This window comes from Palaemon carinicauda, chromosome 18 (genome assembly GCF_036898095.1).
Source record: "Palaemon carinicauda isolate YSFRI2023 chromosome 18, ASM3689809v2, whole genome shotgun sequence".
In the NCBI taxonomy this organism is placed as follows: Eukaryota; Metazoa; Arthropoda; class Malacostraca; order Decapoda; family Palaemonidae; genus Palaemon; species Palaemon carinicauda.
The window spans coordinates 41,267,574-41,286,245 of NC_090742.1; the positions used below are offsets into that span (position 1 = coordinate 41,267,574).

The 18,672-nt window shown below is 35.6% G+C and overlaps 2 protein-coding genes across 2 annotated transcripts in view; one reads left to right on the plus strand and one right to left on the minus strand.

Moving 5' to 3' along the window:
• The first annotated feature begins 1,516 nt into the window (after positions 1-1,516).
• Positions 1,517-14,905, plus strand: LOC137657799 (uncharacterized). Its single transcript, XM_068392322.1, has 5 exons — positions 1,517-1,584; positions 2,933-3,022; positions 4,069-4,467; positions 8,465-8,644; positions 14,148-14,905. The coding sequence occupies exons 2-5, from the start codon at positions 2,962-2,964 to the stop codon at positions 14,381-14,383; spliced, it is 876 nt and encodes a 291-aa protein (XP_068248423.1). The 5' UTR covers positions 1,517-1,584; positions 2,933-2,961; the 3' UTR covers positions 14,384-14,905.
• A 2,902-nt stretch (positions 14,906-17,807) lies between these two features.
• LOC137657800 (chaoptin-like) overlaps positions 17,808-18,672 on the minus strand; it is a 706,036-nt gene continuing 705,171 nt past the window's right edge. Inside the window, exon 15 of the mRNA XM_068392323.1 lies at positions 17,808-18,066. Coding sequence (XP_068248424.1) covers positions 17,808-18,066 — 259 coding nt within the window. The remainder of the gene's footprint in view (positions 18,067-18,672) is intronic.

The window sequence follows — 18,672 nt, forward strand, 5'->3', positions numbered from 1 at the left end:
GAAAGGAAATAAGGAAATAAATAAACTACAAGAGAAGTAGTGAACAATTAAAATAAAATATTTTAAGGTGTCAATATGTTTTGACAAGTGATGATTAGTTTTCGAGTTACTGACTTATAATTTATTTATTTTTTTTTTCTTTTATTAGATTGATATAAAAAGGGCAACTAACCCTCCCTGTGTTGTACGCTTCAGGTCTAAGCCTTCTAGTCGTGAGGGGGAAAGGTCACCCTATGATCACAAAAAAAAATATATATTGAAAAGAAAGATAAATCCGAGTAACATCCATAATGCCGAAAATATATTTGAACGTTATGAATATCTACCCAGCCTTCATTCTGAGCCATACTTGTCGATGTCTATACACGGAAAAATATAAAGAAAAAAATATTCTCAATTCTAAGGAGGCATTAGAAGCGTTTAGTACCTTGAATGAAGACCCAAGTTTTGTGCATTTTTCAAATTTAATAAGATAGGCGAATACTTTCTCTTGAACGATGATATAAGAGCTCTTTTGTTTTTAATATAGAGAGAATTATTCCCATTTTAGGCGTTCTTGTTAAATGTAATAAATAAACCAGTTCGCTTACCAGGGTGGAAACTAGCAATAGGATATTTAATTCTGTCTAAATTTACCTAGTGTGTTTCTTTTCATGTCATGTCAATCGATTTCTTACGAATAAAAAGAAAATTAGAATTCCCTAATGTATTACGTAATCATTAATACCTGACGTAACTGGTGTAATATGGCAGGATAACATCAGCCAAAAGTGACGTGAAGGAAAACCAATATATTCATGTACTTAAGCACATATTGGTTCAAGAACAAACCATTCATACTTGGATGGTTGGCTAGGTATAATATTAGGAATCTTTTAACGGCAAGTGATACTTTTATAAAAGACATAAATTGGAAAAACACACCTTTTGTTTTTATATATACCCAACCGCCTTTATACTGTTGGAGGACTTCATTGAGCTTTTATTAGGTTCTATAGGTTTCCGACATAAACAAGAAACTTATCCTCCAGACCTTGGATCCCACATCTCCGTATTTTCCTCCACGGCCTATTTTGAATGATGCATTCTTCAGAATTATATTCTATGTCAATCGGTAGGAATGGCCCTACCAACTGGAATTTAATGGTCAATATTAAACGAAACTGTAACTTTTGTATCCAGTGCTGTATTTAACCCATGGCAGGTCGCCGAGGCTCCGAGCTTCATCCCCCCTCCCCCTCATGACATATTTCACAATCTGTTTTTGTACAATATATTACAATAATAATACAACTGAAGTGAATAATCTATAGTATTTCCATTTAACGCTAAAAGGAAAAATTTTACATAGGCTTCAGCCTAGTCAGGCTTATGGATAATGCGGTCCCGGCACTGCGCCCGTGTTATTCCATCAATATCTGTTTACCACCGTGAACAAGATTAGCCACCGGATGTTTAAAAAAGAAAAAAAAAATGAATAGCGTCATATAGCACCGTATTTTCATTTCTCTCTCAGTGTCGCAAGTGGTAATCACGGAAGAACTAGCATCTTCAAACCCCATTCGTATTCAACCTTTCGACAGGGTGAGTTTAAAGTAGTACACACGCCCACACTCTTACTATATATATATATATATATATATATATATATATATATATATATATATATATATATATATATATATATATATATATACACATATATACAGTATATATATACATATACATACATATATATATATATATATATATATATATATATATATATATATATGTATATACATATATATATATATATACATATATATATATATATATATTTATATATATATATGTATATATATATATATATATATATGTATATATATATATATATATATATATATATATATATATATATATATATATATATATATATATATAGATATATATATATGTATGTATCGTGGGAGAAATTTGGGATTATGTTCAATAGATCAATATCTAGAAAAAGCTTAGCATCTCCAAAAGTATGGATTAGAGTTTTTTGAGGCTGCAAGACCACTTGAAGAAAATGCATGCTGATAAGTTGATATGAAATAGTCTTTGATGTTCATGGAATGTTACTGCATTGTGTCACATAACACTATTCTGGTTGTTTGTCCGACGCACTGCTGATGTAATTTGATGAGGCTGATAGCGTGAAATGTTTATCCAATAATGAAAGGGCGAATGTGACATTGATTGCCTCTTTGCTTGCCATAGAACCACCCGGTATATCTTTATATATATATATATATATATATATATATATATATATATATATATATACATATATATATATATATATATATATACATATATATATATATATTGTATATATATGTATATATATAAATATATATATATGTATATATATAATGTTGATGAACAAGAATAAGGGAACGGGCCCTTGAGGTTGCAAACGAAACAGGAGAAGGAAGAGAAAACGATGGATTTACGAGCTAAGAATATTTGCGGATACTGTTTAGAAAGACCCTTCCCTGGATCCTGAAAATATCATAACCAATCAGGGGTGGAAGGACATGTCTGAGGCCTTTGTCCTGCAGTGGACTAGCACGAATATATATATATATATATATATATATATATATATATATATATATATATATAATTTATATATATATATATATATATATATATATATATATATATTTATATATATATATATATATATATATATATATATATATATATATATATATATATATATATATATAATGTTCGTGTCTAGTTGATGGAGCAGAGGGAAGTTTACATATGTACATATTATCTATTAAATTGTTAATTTAGATTAATAGAGAAAAGTGAATCTATGAATAAGAAGGTTTAATTGCCAAAACATTCCAAAAAAAAAAAAAATCCCAATTTTCTATTTATATTTCATCGACAGAGAAACACAAAGAAGAGCATTTGATTCAGATGGCGAATCTTCTATCATTCTTTATCATGACTGCGACCGTCATCGAAATTACCATTGCAGGTAAGTGCCTGGTCTAAATGTAACTTTTATCTAAATGAACAATAGTATCCAGTTTTATAATACGTAATGATTTTAATGGGAGTTGTTGTAGCTTGCATGCATGCATGAATTTGTGTAACGGCTGGAATTGTTAGTGAGAGGATGTATGTTGGTATTTTTGGAGCAATAAATGGGTAACTAACTGGTGTTATTGACACAGAAGGGCATGCGAAAGTGTACTACAACAATAAATATGATTTCTGACGGTTGTAATTTGCAGAAAATATTATGACAAAGTTAGCTCATACCCTTCCCCCCCAAAAAAAAAAATCTGTATTTTCCTCCATCATCCTTATTAAGTCCTGAACTCGAGAAGACGTTCTTGGGTAAACAGAACAGTGTTTTACCGTCTAATTAAGGAGCCTTTGACCTAAAATAAAGTCTGGGGAGATATTTTTGTCCTCGGGATACCGACCTCATCAAAATTCCGCACGAGATCATTACACAAAGAACTGACCGTCCATCGGTAGTTTTTCTCACTCTTTATATCACAACGGGATTTATTTCTTATTTGATGACCAATTTATACTTCTTACTTTCATACTCTCTGATAATAGTGTGAGGAAATTTATCAGTACATAACATGCAAAAATAAAGATGCAAAATATATTTGAGGTATGTAATTTACGCGAAAATGAAGTAGAAAACGAGATAAGAAGAATGGCAGGCGTAGTAAAGATTACAGAGGTGATAAGAGTGTCACGACAGATTGTGTGGGCACGTGTTGAGGATGGATGGTGGAGAGGGAGTGAGGAGCCAGAAAATTAGATGACGAGATAAAGTGAAGGATGATATGGAGAGAAGAGGTATGACGAAAGAGGTTGCCTTTGATAGAAGGTATTGGAGACGGCGTATCAGGAAACCGACCCCTTAATGTAGGAATAACGATGGGAAAGAAGAAGGGACAATAGTCTGTGTGTGTGTGCTCGTTTGTGTTTGATAGAGTTATGAATGTCAAAGAAAATAGTTATGCACTTTCACTAAAATGATTTTCCATATCTTTATAGAATGCAATTCATCTAACCAAAATCCCATGAACATCCATATGGAAATGATTAACAAAGGAGGTGACGTTTATAAGATCGACTTCCGAGTAAGGCCTGTTGCTGCCGATTTTCAACTCAGGATTGCAATTGTGGACAGAGACGAGAAGAAGGTGACATTGATAATAGAGAGGGATTCCTATTCGGTCAACCAAAAAAAAGAATTTTGGCAACCATTTCGGGTAAACGAGTGGACCGAGATCAAACTGATCATAACAGGGGAATACCTGGAATTGGAAACTATTTCTATTTCTACTAACAAGATACGATTAATGGAAGGTACCCAAGGCCCTTACACGGCCAGTCTTTCTCACGAGAAGTTGGATATTTATGCTGAGCACTGCAAGGGATTAAATTTTTATGGTAAGTACTTATCTCTCTCTCTCTCTCTCTCTCTCTCTCTCTCTCTCTCTCTCTCTCTCTCTCTCTCTCTCTCTCTCGTTAAATAGCGAGAGAAATCCCGATTTTTTTGGTATAAGGAATTAAAAAAAATGCTTTCGTTTTTTCATATCGTCAGCTTTTAATAAATAACCTGCCTGATATACCAAATTATACAAATCAAACACGTTATCGTTTTCAGTCGTAGAGTTTAGTTGTCTAAATTTCGATCACAAGTATTTTTCATTATGTTAACGCTCAGTCAAGAATTTTGAAAGACGGTCGAGGTCTAAGAAATGCCGAATATCAGAAACAGATAATGGAATGTTTCGTAGCCTGAGGGAAATGCCTTTCGATTAAAAATATCCAATAACGTTACCAATACATATTTTTTTACCGAATGAAACACACGATAAGGATTTGTTTAACCCCCAAAAATGATTTGAAAATTGCTGGCTCACACTGTAGCCTACACAACTTATTTCTTTTTATTTAAATGAATGATTTTTATCGCCCGTATATGTTATTTAGAACGTGCTAACCACATTATGAAATTAATTTTCTAGTTTTCGTTTGAAGAATAGCTATTGAAAATACATTTATTGTTAATTTGTTATCATCATTTATCTATTTCCTTATTTCCTTTCCTCACTGGGCTATTTTTCTCTATTGGAGCCCTTGGGCTTAGAGCATCTTGCTTTTCCAACTAGGTTGTGGCTTGGCTAGTAATAATAATAATAATAATAATAATAATAATAATAATAATAATAATAATAATAATAATGTACTATCACCGTCCAAAGTTTCGTTAACCCACTTGTTGTAAAGGAAGTCGAAGGCAACGGCGAAGAACTGGCCCCGAAGAATATGCTAGTTATCTCTCTCTTATTATTACTATTTCAAGCTAAGCTACAACCCTAGTTGGAAAAGTAGGATGGCATAACCCCAAGGGCTCCAGCATGGAAATATAACCCAGTGAGGAAAGGAAACAAGGAGATAAATAAACTACAAGAGATGTAGTGAAAAATCAAACTGAAATATTTTAAGAACAGCGACAACTTTAAATTGTTTCTTTCATATATAAACAATAAAAAAAGAGGAAAAGAAATAAGATAGAATATGCCCGAGTGTACCCTCAAGCAAGAGGGTACTAATTTTCCTTCCCTCTCAGATATTCTTTTCAATCCCTTTCTTTAACTTCCATTTGTAGTAGTAGTAGTAGTAGTAGTAGTAGTAGTAGTAGTACTAAGAGGAAAAAAAACTACTGCTTGTTCAGAACACGAAGTCTGCTCAGGGTGGGGCTGATAAGGTTGGCCAAGGCACCAGGCACCCGTTGAGATACTACCACTACAGATTTATTGGGTCCTTTGATTGTCCAGATAGTACTACATTGTATCCCTATCTGGTTACAGCTCATTTTTCCTTTCCCTACACACCCACCCGTATAGTCTGAGCTATTCTTTACACATTCTACTTTTTCCTCATACACCTGACAACACGAGGAAACCGTAAAAATCTTTTTCACTAAATGAGTTAACTACTGCACTGTAATTGTTCAATGGCTACTTTCTACATGGTAAGGGTAGCAAAGACTCTTCAGCTATAATAAGCTCTTTTAAGACACTCCAAAATTTAACCGCTGTTCTCTAGTCTTGGATAGTGCCATAGCCTCCGTACCATGGTCATCCACTGTCTTTGGTTAGCGTTCTCTTGCTTGAGGGTACTGCTAGCTTCATTAATTCTGGCACACTTCACTGGAAGCTAAGGAGATGTCTGACAAGCTGTACATTGTAGGAGGTAACGTTGTTTAGCAAGAGACTTGATTGCGCTGCATGTGGTTGTAAACACGTGATCAAAAGCATTTTTTATAATTTTACGAAGTAGTTTCAAGCAAATAATATTTTTCTATAAAACGCTTCATAAAATTATTAATGATGCTTTTGATCACGTATTTACAAGTTCAATGACTTTGTTTTACAGGCGTCATTGCCAACAGTTACTCTTTTGCTAAAGAGCGTTACCTGCGACAATGCACAGCTGTAAGCCGTCTCCTTGGGATCCCGTGAAGTGTACTGGAGTTAATGAAGGTAACTGTACAACAAATAAATCTATACTTAAACTGTCTTCCTGTAATGGCGAAACTGCTTCACTGTACTAAAGGCTGCATCCTAGTGTGTGTTACAAACCATTTGGATTTATTATTATTGTTGGCGCTGGGAATAGGAAGTCCCATTCAGTACCAAGAGACAAACTTTTGAGAATCCCAAAGTTGCATTATGAAGAAAAAATTAGATGAGTCTGGACAAGATGGAAGACAAAGATTTCAAAAGAAGGTATACTAAACATACAGTCGGTGTGTTTTTTTCCTTGTTGGAGCCCTTGGCCGTTTGGCATCCTGCTTTTCCAACTAGGACTGTAGCTTACCTAATAATAATAATAATAATAATAATAATAATAATAATAATAATAATAATAATAATAATTATAATATGCCAAATCAACTTAGTGTATGCGTCTCTCTATTTCCAATCCATGTGTTGTTTGAAAGCGATATCTTATATATTCTGTATATATTAAAGGAAGGTATATAGTACAATTTGTGTCTATGTTTAGGATTATAAAAGTAGATTTGTTTAAAATCCATGACCTGTCATGGATTTTTTTCCCATTTGCCACATTGTGGTGGTGATGGTAGGCTGAAGTCCTGACTGCAAAAAAAAAAAAAAAATCAAGAACTACTGAATGAGGAAAATTCTCTTTCAGTGGCGGAAAAAAAAACTCCCATATACGATTTTTAAATGAGATTGGCTTCAAATATGCCAAGGTTCATGGCCACAAATTACTCAAGGAGAGGAACGTTGTTACAGCAGCTCGTCCTATTTTTTGTTCGAGACATAAATTTAGTTAATCTGGCCTCCCAATACAACGTGTATCTGGATGAAACTTGGGTGAATCAGAATTACTCTGTTCCAATGCATTGGATAGACAAATCACAGTCTCTGGAGTACGACAGCTAACGCGGAACGAAATTTGTTTCATTATACTTCATCCTGGTGCAAAAAACGGGTTCGTAGACAACACCGAGTTAGACTTACTTCATATAAGTTGTGTGAAAAAGTCGAAAATGAATGATAAATGAATAATACACATACACACACACATTATATATGAGACAGGGTTATGGCTTGGTAGGTAGGTAGGTTTAAAGACCCAAGGTTTAAAAAATACTCAAGAATGGCAGAGGCAAGGGACAGTGACAATGCCCTAGCAGGAGAATGCTCTAGATGCTCCCTCTTAGAGACTGATCATACATAGGCCTACATATGATCTGCACCCAAGCCCCCTCTCCACCCAAGCTAGGACCAGAGGGGGTCAGGCAATGGCTGTTGATAACTTGGTAGGTAGATCTTTACGCTTCCCAAAACCCCCGTCATTACCTCACAAGGATGGTGAGGTTACAGACACTACAAGAAACTATTGAACATGAGCAGGTCTCGAACCCAACCCAGCAGATCGTCAGGCAGGGACGTTTCCATTAGGCTACCACAAACCTTGATCTGATAATTGGCTGTCAAACTGGTAGAACCTCATTCACAGATATCTTCCACACCTTGAACAGACTTCATACTGCAAATGCACCATAGCGTGCATTTGATGGCCATTTTTTAACTGCTGCCTTTGATTTCCTTACAACGAGGGGGAGTGGGATAAACTTTGGATCGTGATAGATGCAATAAAGGCATAATGTTTGTACTAGGGTATTCATAGGTACTCTGGCACAGTGCCTAATTTCAGTAGATTTAATAGTTAACAACATCGATATCAAACTTTGAAATTCATAATTCTCTTTGTGAATACAAACTTGACAAGAATGAAGGGATTCAATAGAATTGTATTACTTCATTAAGGATTGAATATTAAATTTATCTCACACACTGACAAGTTACCCGCTTTGTGACTGTTTCTTATCGTGATTTTACAGAGAAGTTTGGTGGCATTCTTCTGTCAATTGCACTAGCGCTAACTGCAATCATGACATTTACCTGTCTCCTCTACTGCACCATCTGGTCGAAGAAACGAACCCAACTGTCCACACATCACAGACGGCAGAGCCTGGCGGAGACCAACTGTCAGCGAGAGATCAACCGTGAGCAAGGACCCGGTAGGCAGGCAACATTGTGTTCTAGACAAGTAGTCCAGTCATTTTAGTCATATTTTAGTGAAATAAATGAAAAAATCATAACAAGCTAAAATTTTGCACATGACTTCTTTATACACTTAGAAATAACATATCAAAAGTCCCCATTGATCCACCTTGAGCTTTGTCCGCCATCTTGGAAAATGGCCGCCAAATTTCCTTGTTTTGCTATTTTCATGAAAACGGTTAGTCTGACGAAAATGACTATTCAGTGCATTATTATAGCTCACCAAATTCTCTACAAAAGAGGTTTCATGCATATGTACTCTACAAGTGATAGTTTGCAAGCTATATCAAGTTTTTACCAGCACAATATATTAAATTCGTACTTTTTTCCACACCACCCATGAGGTAAAGTACGTAGGTTTTTTTTTTTTTTTTTTTAATGTGGTTTCCCCTTTAGGCCTAATCCACAACTATCTTGATCCTTTCCTTCATATACAATTTCTTACACTAAATCTGTGATCTTAACTATTTCCTTGGACGCTCTAGGGGCTCCACTGAAGTAGAAGTAGATGGTAAAACACTTGATTTTGCCGTACCTGAATTATTGACTGGTTGTTCGCAGCTAATTTCCTGTTGGTTTGCATGACATATTTCTTCTGGTTCAACAGATTCTTCATGATCTTCATTGTCACTTTCATCAGTATCACGTGAGGGAGTCTCCAGTTCATCCATTGGTTCTTCCTTGGATTGGATTATAGAGTTTGAGCAAGAAACCCCTCGACAACATACACATACGATGGAACATTTTTGACCCCCTTTTACACAGCTGCAGTTCCGTACACAGTTCTTTGTGCATGTGCACGATATCAAATGTAGCCACTTCTCAGGTGCGGGTGGTATTTCTGTGGTGACAGGAACCAAGCCATCATTGCCTTTTATCCATCCCCACTGCTCAGGGGGTAGTGGATTGCTCTGCCATAGTTGAACCTGATGGTACACACGAAGAAAATGTTGTTTTGATGCTTCTGCTGTTGGGGGAAGTCTTTCAAGTTTTACTTGCCTTTTACAACGTACTGTTGCTCTCCTAAAGCACTTCAATCGAAATTCTTCATCAGGACCTCCATATAGGGCAATAAGTAACTTCTCTCCTGCATCAGCCACTGATTTCTGTGTTGGTGTCTTGCTATTAAATACATCTACATGCTTTCTCAGTCTTTCTTTGTTCTGTAAAAGTCTGAATAGTTTAAGCTTCCCTTGTCCGAAGAGAGACGAAACTGTGTCACACTCACTGGCAGCATGAATGAAAAGAATGTAATCCTTTAGTGAACCAAGTGAAGCTTATAGATCAGAAGAATTGTAGTGTCGGGCAGGCACTTTTCCACGACCAGGTTTCAAGAAAGTAATATTTTTGCTTTCTGGTGTCAGTGCAGTCAGAAGTATAAGAAGGTCAACATCAACAACAGCGATGGTGCTCTCAGAGTTCAAACACTCTCGAATAGCTGTCTGTATAATTAATAAATCTGCATCATCAGGTGCTTGTTTCACCGAGATACCATTTTCAGCTAGTTTTCTGGACAACTGGCTGATAAATCACGGTTTGTTATGCTCATTTGATAGGATTTTTTCTTGACTAATGCATACTTTGGTGTTGGGGTAAAAAATCGTATCAGTAGTTTGCAATGTGCGTGATCTGCATTGTCTCTCTGCATACTTTGTACTAGATTTTGACTCACCGTATCCATCAAACACAATGACTGCCTTTGTGTGGTAATACTATTTGATGTATGAGATGTATGTCTCATAGACCTCATCATAAGTGAGCCCTTGAATGTGTGATGGCCACACAACAAGATGAAGTAGAAAACCTCCATCTACAATGAAAACTGCTTCATCCAGATAATGATATGTACTAGTACTCTTATCATTGAACACTACATTGCAGCTTTGTTGGTCTTTCTCATGCCCTGTTCAGTAAATAATGCAGGTGGCATTGGGGCAAGCTCGTACTGAAAACAACCTTGCAGATCAGCAGTACTAGTGTCTAATGTATGCATTATTCTTTGAAACAGAAGAGTTGTATCAACAGGAACAATATCTTCTCGTATTGTGACACTTGAGTTTATTGTTGCCAGAAGTAAAACATGGTTTTTGCTCTTCAATTTTACCTCACCGAAAGCTTGTCCAGTTATGGCATTCATACTCTCCAATCCAATTTCATTGCTTTTGTAGCAGTTTATTTTATTATCACCAGATATCCCAGTTACAAGTGACATAATCTCCTTATTGTCTGAAAAGGGTGGATGAGACAGAAACCACTGCAAAATCTTTTCTGTATCTTCATTATCTCTCACAATCCTTGAAGGTCGTAGTTCAATGTGCTGTTCACTATACGAACTTCTCAATCCACAAAACTCCTCAACTTTGGTGCACATTTCACATGTATCTGGCATGCCAAGAATCTACCGACTCAATACACTATCGGTTATCCCTCACCCATGTGTCAGCCCTCCTGAGGTCTTCATGGTCCTCATTAGCGTTTGTTCAACCGTAAGATCTGACCATAGACCAGCCCAATTCTTGATTGAGCGCCTGATTGTAAAAAATCCTTTCTTTGTAAACTTGACAAAATCTTCATCAGTCATATGCTGGTGTAAATCATGCATATCTTGCAAGTATAAGTGGCACGATTTTGCATAAACTAAGTGACCAGCTGCATGAAAGTAAGGTATAACTCTTTTGAACACACAGTAGGTGTAATTCCCAATTTCCTAGTCTTTAAGCCTATATATAGTGTAGCATCACAGTCACCATCTGGAAATATTGTATCCAAAGCATTGCTGTTTTGACCCTTAAGGCAACTTCTTGCACATGGGTGTTAAATTTCTTTACAATGCTATTTATGATAGCCGACTCCTTTACTGATGTTGCAGTCAATGTTTTGTTATCATACTGCTGAAGCATGGACTGAACCTCTTGTTTATCCTCATCAGAAATGGTTGCACCATCTAAAAGAAGCTGGCCCAATGCAGCATATGTTAACAGATGTGCTCGAAGGGCTCTGGCAAAGCTGTGTCCTGTCATCATTTTGTCTGTAGATTTAGGTGCATAAACTGTCTCCCACACTTCTTTTAATCCACTACCGGCCATGATGTACCCAATAGAACCCATAAATGACATTAAGAGATGAAAACCACCTAGTTGCACGCAAACATTACCTAAATTCAAACTGTTTTCAGTAGAGGACACAATCTCTCTTGCCTTCCAATATAGTGGCTGGTCAAAAGTAACACATGTCACACTCTTACTCGCTTTTCTACATGAATCAGATGCAAAATGTAACACGCTGTTTATTGCATCAGAAGAGGTAGCCTTTAAATCAAGGAAAGGCAAGAAGCGAATGGACGTCGTATCAAAGTCCTCGCTATTATGGATAGCCTCCATAAATCCATTCTAGTGTGAAATATCCTTAAATTTCATCCACTTCCCACTCAACCATAGCAAATGACAAGATGACGTTGTAATTTTTTCACTAGGATTTGATGTAAGTTTCTTTAGATCCTCAATTTCAATCCTTTTCAGTCCACTTTCACTATAACTTGTGAAGGGTTTCACTGTTATAGATGAACACAAAGAAATTTCTCTAGCAGATGGCATTTTTTTCAGTCTTTCAATTACTTCTGGTTTGATCATTGAGCCTGCTCGTGTTACACATTCAAAGCCTCCCATGCAGTGAAATGTGTGAAACCCATCTACTGTGTGCACATCAAAATCTGCATTATCAAAAACAAACTGCATGAAACTATCAGGCAAAATATTAGGAGGGGTAGTTTTCATACAAGATGCTTCAAAGAGTTGTGCTTCATTATATCCAGTAGAGAATCCCAGTTTATGTAAAATATGTACCAGGAGTCTTGATCCAAATTTCCTGTGTACGTAAACAGCTACTCCGAGTAGGATCGGAGAGACAAATGTTCTTGGACGGACTGCTTGTAGGATTGAATGAGCTATAGCAGAGCATACCCCGTGTTTGTTGTCTGTATCTCCCTTTCCTCCTTTTTCAATTATTTCATGTAATAAAACTTGAAGAGAATCAGGTATGTTGTTTTCAACATTATTAAAGAGTCCCTCAAGAGAAGGATAGTTGCTGGAGTCGTACACATTTGACTTTATGTCCTCTTTAATAATAGCTGCTGCAGTTCTAACAATCCTCATTTGCTCTTTTTTCTCACTATGGAGTTTTTCATTATACCAAGAATTACATAGCAATTTATCTCCTGATTTGCGGAAACATACAATGGGAATCTTTCTTTGGAGGGTAGTTATAACATCATTTCCATACTTTTCCTTGTAATTTGGTTTTCAGATGGCTTCCACTTGTCCTGCAAGATTGGTTTTGATGCATCACATCTAACAATTCCTGCAAAATAAATTGACAGTCATCACTGTCTTCCATATATGAACAAACTTTCTCTAAGCCAGTTTCTATATCTTCATCATCGGGTCGTCCTTCGAAAAAAAACTTGGAGCTATATGACCTATGGTATCTTGCTTCTTCTGCAACCAAACAATGAACACCAACTATAATTGCTTTTACTTTTCTGCCCCAGTCATCATTACGATTGATGCATTTATCCAGCATATTTTTTCCAAAGTCTAAGGCCATTACTCTATTAACTACTTGCCGTCTATGGAGAGGTTTTTTCTTTTCCTCTTTTTCAGAGCACTCTTGAAAACAAAATATATACTTTTCTTGAAATCAAACAGTTTCTTTTGATCTAATTTTCTGTTTAATAGGTGACCCTGTTTCCTCCTGGTCAGTTGTATCTTTTTTATAAGCTGCTTTTATACTCTTTTCTCTAGTATAGTCATTACTGAATTTTATGTGTACTTGAATAGTTGATAAATTAACCCACTTTTGCCACTTATCATCTCCTCTTTTCTTACTTGCTTCAACAAGTGTCGACAAACCTTTCTTAACACAAACTTTTTCACTTTCTATTAAGCGTTCTTCGCAAAGTACACATAACTCACTTTGATCTGTGGTTCCTTCCATTTTTAAAGTATATTCTGAAATGAAAACAAAACAAAAAGGATAACCATTTATAAAATACTATAGTGCAAAAAAAAAAATAAAAAATAAAAAGAAATAGCCAAGTATCAGGTCAAAAGCAAGTGAATAAATTCACATGGGCATGCTCACACAATTTAATATGGTTACAAAACCGAGAATATCATTAAAACTATCATTCATAAAAAAAAATATGCATTGAACATCTTTTGTAGAAAATATTATGATGAAAAATAATGTATTGGGCAGTTATTTTCCTAAGATCAATGGTTTCCATGGAAATAGCGAAAAACTTAAATTTGACGGCCATTTTCCTAGATGGCGCACGAAGCTCAGGGTGGACGGATGGGGACTTTTGATATGTTATTTCTAATTGTCTGAAGAAAACATTCTCCAATTTTCCGCTTGTTATGAATTTTTTCATTTTCTTTTCCTAATTTGACTGGACTAAAGAATACTGCAGAGGAGACGCGGACTGTCGCTGCCATATTCGGCTTCAGGAGCATTGCGAAAACGTTGGGTCATCGACCATCCCAAAGGGAAGGAGGATGAGCTATGACGCTTCTGAATTTCAAGCCCGGGGTCTTGACTTAAGCCGAGAACAGCGGCAAAGACCCGGCGAATGGAAAAAAGGCGCGGTTGCCGTAGATATGCCGGATTACGAAAGAGTGACATGGTACGTGGAATGAATCAATTCAAATTTGTCTTCTGTTGACGTACGTCAACATAAGATTTTGCTGTCATCAAACCACGTATTTGATCAATTTTGAACAAAATTGGGGGTTTCTTCGCAATAAAATATAAATTTCAAAGTAAAAATAAGCATAGCTGTTTATTACCTTAAATTTAAATTCAGCAACGAACAGAGCTACATATCTAGAATTACGATGTTTGAACATGATGTAATATTATATGGCATTCTATTAGTATTTAACTAAATATTATTTTACACTTATCCATTTGCATTGGTGATTGTTACCGATATCAAAACTTCTCATTTAAATTCATGTTTTTATTTTATTTTATAACCTATTACTGCCTACTTGGTAAAAAAACTGATCAATTTTGGTATTCATTGAATATCAATGTTTCCATTGAAGAAAGCTTAGACACTAAATTAGCTGCTGTTGTTTACAATGTTAGGTTTACTGAATATTGAAACTCATTAAAAAAATATTGATTCCCTTTTACATAAAGTTTGTATTTGCACACACACACATACACACATATACATATATATATATATATATATATATATATATATATATATATACATATATATATATATGTATATATATATATATTATATGTATATATATATATAATATTGTATATATATATATATATATATATATATATATATATATATATGTGTGTGTATGTATATGCACACATATATATATATACACACACACACACACATATATATATATATATATATATATATATATATATATATAGATAGATAGATAGATAGATAGATAAGGAACCTATTTCATTCCTTTACCGAGCATTGCTTTCAAGGAGGAGAACGAATAAATAAAACATGAGACTTATCACATATCCTTTTATTCTATACATGGAATAAAGTGTGAAGTAAAAAGGATTACCATTTATAAAATCTGGTAACTTTTAAATGCATGTATTGATGTGCACTCTTAAGGATGAGGGATGGGGAGGAGGAAGTAAGGGTTAGGTCATTTAAGGTCATTACAATTACAGGAACCGTTTTCTACTGTACAGGGAATAAGGGATTTTAATTGGACTTTGTTTCGCAATGACAAATTCTACTCTCAACTGAATTCCTGTTTTTTCTAACAGTAAACAAGACAGTTATTACAAATTGTTCTTTTATTTATATATTATAGGACATATACAGAAACCTGCTGGTCTTAATCTTATCATAGAAACACATATCAAGTATATGACAGTCTCTTCATAATAAAATCTATATTCAAAAAACAACTTATGGCTATCAGGTTCATAATATACTCCATATCCAGATAAAACTTATCTGGTGCATGTCATTCAATTTATTCTTCATTTAAATTCTAATTTTGGTATACTCGATTAATTCCTCAAGAAGACTCCGAATTACCATGGCATTCGGAAGTTCAACAAACAACATTGTAATAATAGAAACAATATCTAGTTCCGGTTCACTCACGAAGCTAGGAATGAAAATATAGAATTTTATGTTCACTTTCAGCCCTAAACAGTAATACAGATCCTAGATTGAGGACAAGACATTTCTCTTAGCTCTTGGCAACGAGTGAAACAGTACATCAAAGAAATCAATCAACAAATAAAACGACATCGATTGACACGGCGAACGTTTCTTTATATTCAAACGCTCCTGCTGCGAGTCCCGCCAACAAGGCGGAACCACAGTTTTGGCGCGAAGAAAAACAAAAACATCACGTGAGAACGATTACCGGCGATTATATCGGCCGTTGATTATTGCCGGATGTTGTTCTTACTTTATCTCCCCCTGGTTGAAAAACAAGAGGAAGAAAATACAGGGATCCGGGAAGACGTTTATGTTTATATTCATTCTTTCTCTCTCTCTCTCACTTTTCTTGATAACACTACTTGGCCCTATCTGCAAAGCTACGATACGAAAACTACGGGATCACATTATGTCAACAATTTATATATATATATATATATATATATATATATATATATATATATATATATAACATATATATATATATATATATATATATATATATATATATATATATATATATACATTCCTATCTCTCTCCCTCGCCCCTCTTTGAAAATTTCATGAATTACGAATGAATCTATTATACTGGAAATCAAAGATGGGTCAAAAGAAGCATCTTTTTTGTTATGAGTAGAATATATTAATTTTACATAAACCGAAATTTTGATCTAGAGACCAGGTAAGTGAAAGGAAACTGACGGGGAAGAAGTTAAGATAGAGTTAGAAAATTTATATAACCAGTAACTATAATAATTTTTGATAAAACAAAGTTATCAAGATGATTAAGCCAATAAACAGAACACAACATTAGCATGAAAGAACATGGGATGTTCAAAGGAAGCATATTGGATATCTTTGCTCTCTCTCGCAGGAGCTGAAATTATAATAATGAGGAGGAAGGAAGGGGGAAGGAGGGAGTGGGGGAGGAGGTGGAAGACGAGGAGGGGGCGGAGAGGAAGAAAGGAGTGGAGGAGAAGGGAGAGAAAGAGGACACACGAGAGAAGAAGAAAAGAGCTTCGAGCAAGAATTTAAAGGAGACGAGAGACTGCAGTTCATCAAAGAGGAGAAGTCGAGAAAGGGAGGACGAGGAGGGGGAGGTGGTAATCTGGGAGGAGGAGGAGGAAGATATAAATCGGATGAATGAGGGTCCGAAGTAGGACACAAAGTGGCATCCTCGTCATTATCATTATCAAAGTTATCATAGGCCAAATTATGACTCTGAACAAATGACCACCAACACCTACAGATATCATCGTACTGGACATCACCGCAATTAACCGCTACCATGTTGTTTTCATTGAGTTCTTCATCAGCATCATCATCCCCTGGACCACCGACTGATTCATGTTCATTGATCTCTCCATTAACGGAATTATAGGGAATTGTATCTGGATTTATCTTCCCATTGGAAACGGATGCTCCTGGAGACTTGTTTTCATTCGCTTCTGGCATCGATTGTATTGGCGATGTTTCAGATAATTTTCTTCGTTGGGAATCTTTTCCCAAACTGGAATGATTCCCATTTATAGCTCTACGATCTTCTTCTTTCATTGCTATTTCGTCGCCAGTGAGATTCAGCAAAGTGACACTGATGTTCTTGTTGACTAAAACAGTTTTGGAAAAGGCTCCTAATTTTGGTCTTGGAGACGATGCCTTGTTTGACGAATGCGAATGCCAGCTGGAATCCAAATTATCCTTTCGTTTGTCGTGACTTGACTTGACCTCGTCCCCGTGAATGCTTCTTTGGTATCTCCCAACAAGGAGGTCACTGCTGATCTCCAGATGGCGGCTGATGTTCTGGACAGGGGGTCGAGAGAGAGACATTCTATGAGAAATGTTGAACAACTGAGGAGAATCGATCATAACGCGCCTAGATGTGGTTACGGCGCCGTCATCCATAAAGGGAGTGCCAAAAGAAGAAGTGCCAGTAATGGCGAAGGGGATGCCAGGTCCGCACCAGCAGCGGACCCGCACTCCAAGTCCGTCTTGAGGGCCTCCATGATGGACTTGTTCTTCTTGTTGCTACAGGGAGTTTGGCGGAGGCGATGGACGGTGTCTTGACAACGAAGGTATTCATCCAAGCGGCCTTTGTCGACACAGACGGACTGGCGCCACTTTTTCAACCAACCTTCGATCCACCTGAAAAAAAAGGAAAAAGAAAATGTTAGAAAAAGCTTCTGATACATTTATCATGTCTTGCCTGTCATCAGTGGAAGAAAAATGAACGCAAGACCTTTTCTTATGAAAATCTTACGAGAAGTGTTCTTCAAATAATGAGAGTTTCTAAGAAGCTTTTGAACAATGATTAAATACTGTCTTTTCTAGATGTATCCGGCTTGGATACATATTTAAAAATAGATATGTGAAGATACTTTTGAATGGCATAGATTTTAGAAAAGCTAAATAAAGGTCAAGTTGAAGTACCCCAATTCGTTAATCTCGATTTATCTAATATGATAATGAGAGAGGGAAAAGTTTTTGTTTAATTGTCCTATTATAATTAAAAGGAAAAATAATTGCTTTTCTGTTTGAATGAAGAGAAAAATATATATCCATGTTAACAGACCAGATTACATAGCGAACTGTTCATGAAACTAGTGAAGCGAAAATGATATCCTGAAATTACTTTTTAAAAGCTCGAATAAAATTCAATTAAAATTTCTACATCTTTGTAGAAAATTTTATCAGAAATAATTGAGAACGTAAAAATTATACAAATTTTTTATTTGCTGATCAGTAAATATA